The following is a 5,000-nucleotide window of genomic DNA, read 5'->3' as shown; positions in this document are numbered from 1 at the left end:
TGTGTGTGTGTGTGTGTGTGTGCGTTTAACGGGGCTGCTGTGTTTGTTATGTAAGTCCAGGCGGACAGGCATTGCCATGAATGTGGGCTTGTTTTAAAAAAGGTAAACGTTTCCACGGCACCCACATGTGTCTAGCACATGGGCAGTCCAAACACAACCCCCCGCCCCCCCCCCCTCACCCTCCTCCACCTTTTTTTCTTAACTGGGTCACAGGCACAATTCCACCATCTGTCAAAAACCCGCGTTTGGTTTCGTGTTCTCCCATTATCAAAGACCCCCAAGCCTCCGTACACACACACACACACACACACACACACACACACATAGACGGAGCTCTACGAATTACCCCATGAGCTACTATTACGGAGAGCAATCATTCAAATATACTGTTTACTCGGATCAGTTTATCGCAGAGGTTTTTTTTTTAAGCTCTGTGTATGGCCTAAACTGTAATGTGAGAGTCTTTATAATGGATGTCTCAGCCCTGTCCCACTCGTAGCTACGAAGGTTACATTTTCAAAGCTGTTCCAAAAAGCCAGATGTGTTGGCCTGTCATTGTTCATACTGGGTCATGTGAAAAAACCAGCCACCCCTCTTTAAAAACGCTAAAAAAAAAAAAAAGCACGTACCTCCCATTGGACAAGGAAGAGATCTGCAAAAAAGGCCCAAAAGGTCCAGAAACGTGCCGCGGGTTACCAGACACGGGTTCCGTCTGAGAGAGAGAGAGAGAGAGAGAGAGAGAGAGAAGGAGAGAGAGAAACAGTCACTTTCAGATGACATTTCGCCCACTGGTCTATACTAATGTTGGTGGTACATGAAGTAAAAAAAAAAACCTGATTGGGGGGGGGGGGGGGGGGGGGAGGCAAGTTAAGCTGACTGTGCTTAGAGGAGAGAAATCTGTCCAGCTGTCTCTCAGTCTGACGGAGAGATTTTTGGTCAATGAAGTTTCATAATTACTAAAATATACTTGCACACCTGAAAACAGGTGAGATATCCATAGTATTTGAAGGTAACCAGTTCCCACTGGACTAATATGGACTAAGTTGGAGTCATAATGATTTTGTGGTCAACTTGGTTGTCGGTGCGGGCCACATACAGTCGCTCCATAATCTATATGGAATATGTGATTTGTTCCACATCCATCCGGGCCGGATTAAATACAGTATACCGTATACAGTACTTTGCATTGTCTTACAATGGTTTTCCAGGTTCTCACTCCAACAGAAACATACCAATAGAGTAAATATCATGCAAATCACATTCATTCATTGACAAATACATAAATGTAGAAGTCAGCCTCTAATACAGGGGTGGAGGGGAAATCCAGTCCTGGAGGGCCGGTGTCCTGCCGGTTTTTGTTTTCACCTCTTAGCTACCTGTTGATTTTCACTTTGAAAACAGGTGTGCATGCTCTTCAGCCAATCAGAGACTGTATTTAGTTGGTCGACAAGAAAAACAGCAGGACCATGGCCCTCCAGGACCGGAATTGCCCACCCCTGCTCTAATATGTATGTGCATGTACGTGTGTGTGTGTGTGTGTGTGTGTGTGTGTGCGAGATGCGTGTATGAGGGAGACTTGGCAGGCCCACACACATCACATGGAGAGAAGTGTAGCGTAGGGAAACCACTGTGACGGGGGGAGTTTTTTTTGTTGTTGGGAGAGCTTTCCTAAAGCATCAGAATCACATGGGCCGCCCACGGCTACAAAGGGAATTCTGGGAGCCTGTGTCTTCCCTTCAGACCAACCACAGGGGAGAGTGTCTCTCTTTCTCTATATGTGTATATGTGTGTGTGTGTGTGTGCGTGTGTGTGTATGGAGGAATACATGAGTATGCGTGTGTGTGCTTCACCGCAGTGCAGCCTGTGCCTGCAAGCATGTGCAAGAACAAGGGGAGTAGTGTTCAGTACTGACGTCAGTGTTTCATCACTCAGATATTAATAAAACACACACACACACACACACACACACACACGCAGTCTTTAGGATACGTGTGGTTTCACTCAGTTTTACCTGTTAGCCTTGCCAAATCTTTTGACCATGTGACCTGAGGGCACTGGTTGAAAGCAGCAGTCTTCATATGGACTACATTTACTATTGGAGCATCATCCTCAAAACCATGGCTTTCACTTTATAAAGACCACATTTGTAAGCACTATAGAATCAACCTTGAGGCTCAGTTATTGGTCAGTTATTGTAAATCACAACTGATCTAGATCCTATAGAATATGGAGTGCAGATTTGACTTCAAATAACGTTGGCTGCCAACGCAGTTTAAATCGAACACAGAGACTTTGTGGGTTTTAGTCTTCCTTTGAAAAACTTTTGGAAAGTTTTCCAGTGGAGCATAATCACCAGTGTTGTCAAGTATCAGTCTAATCCAGACCTTGACCATCCAATTAAAACCTTGACAAACATGACAATCACTCCAGTTGCTGGTTTGCTTACTCTATACTACATTTTTAAGATTACTGACTTTGTTACAATTCTGAACATAGAAATTGTGCTTGAAATTGAAAAAAAAATAAAGGCTTGGGAATTGTCAACGGTTTAACTATTTTCTGTGTTCATGCGACAAGTTAAAGGAGCCATCCTGTTCTAAGGTATGGGCAGACTAACATTTAATGAGTTATGGATTGTCAATTTCTGTCACGGTGACAACGTATTATTTCTCACAGAAAACCTTGTTTTTGAATGTCAACACAATGAATGGTCAGAACATTCATTCAGCTTTACTTTTCAATACGTAAACGGTGCAACTTTACTTTTCAATACATAAACGGTGTTTTAATAGACACGCTTTATTATTACAGACCTTGAATCAGCCCTCCACACTAAAGCCTTTGTCTATTACACAAACAACCATATGTCACCACAACAAACTAGCATTTCAACTGCTCTACATCTGACTCTCTGGATTTATTGCCAGACTTAAGATGAGGAGTCCGCCCGCCCCTGCCGACGCTGGCATTCGCTCTGCTCTCCGACTAGGGTCTATTCTCTCAGATGTGCGTCAGCCCCGAGGTTTCTGATGGGGGGGGGGGGGGGGGGGGTTAAGATGAAGGAATGACAGAAAGCTACAGTATTCTAAATCTGCACAGCTGGCTCTGAGAGCCTGAGCGATCAAAGGGAGGGAGAGAGAGAGAGAGAGAGAGAGAGAGAGAGAGGGAGAGGGAGGAGTGAGAGAGAGGGAGAGGGAGAGGGAGAGAGAGAGAGAGAGAGAGAGAGAGAGAGAGAGAGAGAGAGAGAGAGAGAGGGAGAGGGAGGAGTGAGAGAGAGGGAGAGGGAGAGAGAGAGAGAGAGAGAGAGAGAGAGAGAGGTCCCCATGCCTGAGCAAGCAAGAATTCCCTCTGTCATCTTAATAAAGCATCATTAGACAAGCTACTCTCTCCTTTTTAAGAACTCTCTCTCTCTTTCTTTCTCTCTCTCTCTGTCTCTCGCTCTCTTTCTCTCTCTCTCTATGCCCTATCTTTCTTTCTTTCTTTCCCTCTCTCTCTCTCTTTCTCAGAAGCCAGCTTGTTATCAGTGGACACTCCTCCACAGGAGAGGAGATAGGTACGGTGAGAGAGGGAGGGAGAGAGAGAGAGAGAGAGAGAGAGAGAGAGGAGGGTCCAGACCTCCACAGAGCTTGTCTCTCTGTGTCAGTAATCAACTCCTATCAGGCCGCCCGGGTGAGAGAGCAGGTCAGCCTTTGAAATGAGAGCAAGAGCGGGATGTCCAGGGGAAAACAAGAGGCCTTTCTTCGAATGTAGGAGCAGGTTGAAGAGATGGGTAAGGAGTGCGTGCCTGTGTGTGTGTGTGTGTGTGTGTGTGTGTGTGTGTGTGTGTGTGTGTGTGTGTGTGTGTGCGTGTGTGTGTGTGTGTGTGTGTGTGTGTGTGTGTGTGTGTGTGCGTGTGTGTGTGTGTGTGTGCGTGTGTGTGTGTGTGTGTGCGTGTGTGTGTGTGTGTGCGTGTGTGTGTGTGTGTGTGTGTGTGTGTGTGTGCGCGTGTGTGTGGTATCACCTGGTGGCGAGCCACATTCGAGGCCAGAGAGCACTGGGAACGTCACAGTTCCGCCCTCTTGCATCTGACTGGGATCTGTGGGTTTCTGTCAGGTAGGAACGCAACAGGAACAGCACCTGCGTGAAGAAGAAAAGAGGACAGATGGAAAGGACAAATGAAAGACAGAAAGAAACAACAATAAAAAAAAAACAAAACAAAAAGACCTCCTTTTTTTGCTGTGGTTAACAGCTTCTCTGACTCATCAAATACTTCACATTCTGCACGACTCGGTCATTTCCTATCTCTCACAGTCCAGTTATGTCAGGGCGCCATGGACTGTCGTGCATTGCAAGCGCATGACAAAGGTAAAAGAGCGGGAAATTAGTCATCACGGGCGCTAATTAGAGAACACAGACACGCCTAAAACTGATCAACTGAGGCATGACTGTGCATAGCACACAGACATAATCAACAACGCTGAGGTAGGGGAAAAAGTTAAACTAACTCCGTGACAAGCGGCACAAATGAACGAATGAACGTATGAACGACTGAAGGACAAGTAATCTTAGATAAACCCTAAAAGGACCTCAGCGAACGTCTGAACATGGAAAGAGCGATTGCAGGCTGAAGACTGTGTATATTCCGGGCTGATACAGCCTCTTTACTTGGCTGTAGCCGCAGTGTGGAAGCCATTCATTACAGAGTAAGGTTAGGGGAAGCACAGGGTAAAAACAAGCCCAACCACCAGGCTTAAATTCTGGCCACCGCACCGTGGACACCCTCCTACATCACCAGACAACACCCACTGTTCCTTACACACACACACACACACACAGACAAACAAACACACACATATATATACACACACACACACCACACTCTGACACTGGGAAGTCCCTGAAAAGACGGGCAACTCTGGTCTCTTCGCGTGTATTTATAGTGACAAAAAAATACAACATGTGACTGACCGCAAACCAATGGCAGGGTGAGATGCAGTGGCAAAGAATAAAAATAAACATCG

The 5,000-nt window shown here is 46.0% G+C and overlaps 1 protein-coding gene across 1 annotated transcript in view; it reads right to left on the bottom strand.

Moving 5' to 3' along the window:
- thada (THADA armadillo repeat containing) overlaps nucleotides 1-5,000 on the bottom strand; it is a 57,376-nt gene that overhangs the window by 17,506 nt on the left and 34,870 nt on the right. Inside the window, exons 29-30 of the mRNA XM_030771070.1 lie at nucleotides 4,001-4,116; nucleotides 630-712 (exon numbers count right to left, since the gene is read on the bottom strand). Of these exons, the coding sequence (XP_030626930.1) occupies nucleotides 630-712; nucleotides 4,001-4,116 (199 nt within the window). The remainder of the gene's footprint in view (nucleotides 1-629; nucleotides 713-4,000; nucleotides 4,117-5,000) is intronic.

Source organism: Chanos chanos, chromosome 4 (assembly GCF_902362185.1).
Source record: "Chanos chanos chromosome 4, fChaCha1.1, whole genome shotgun sequence".
Classification (NCBI taxonomy): Eukaryota; Metazoa; Chordata; class Actinopteri; order Gonorynchiformes; family Chanidae; genus Chanos; species Chanos chanos.
Note: the sequence above shows the minus strand (reverse complement) of the source record. Positions and strands in the feature narration are given on the sequence as shown.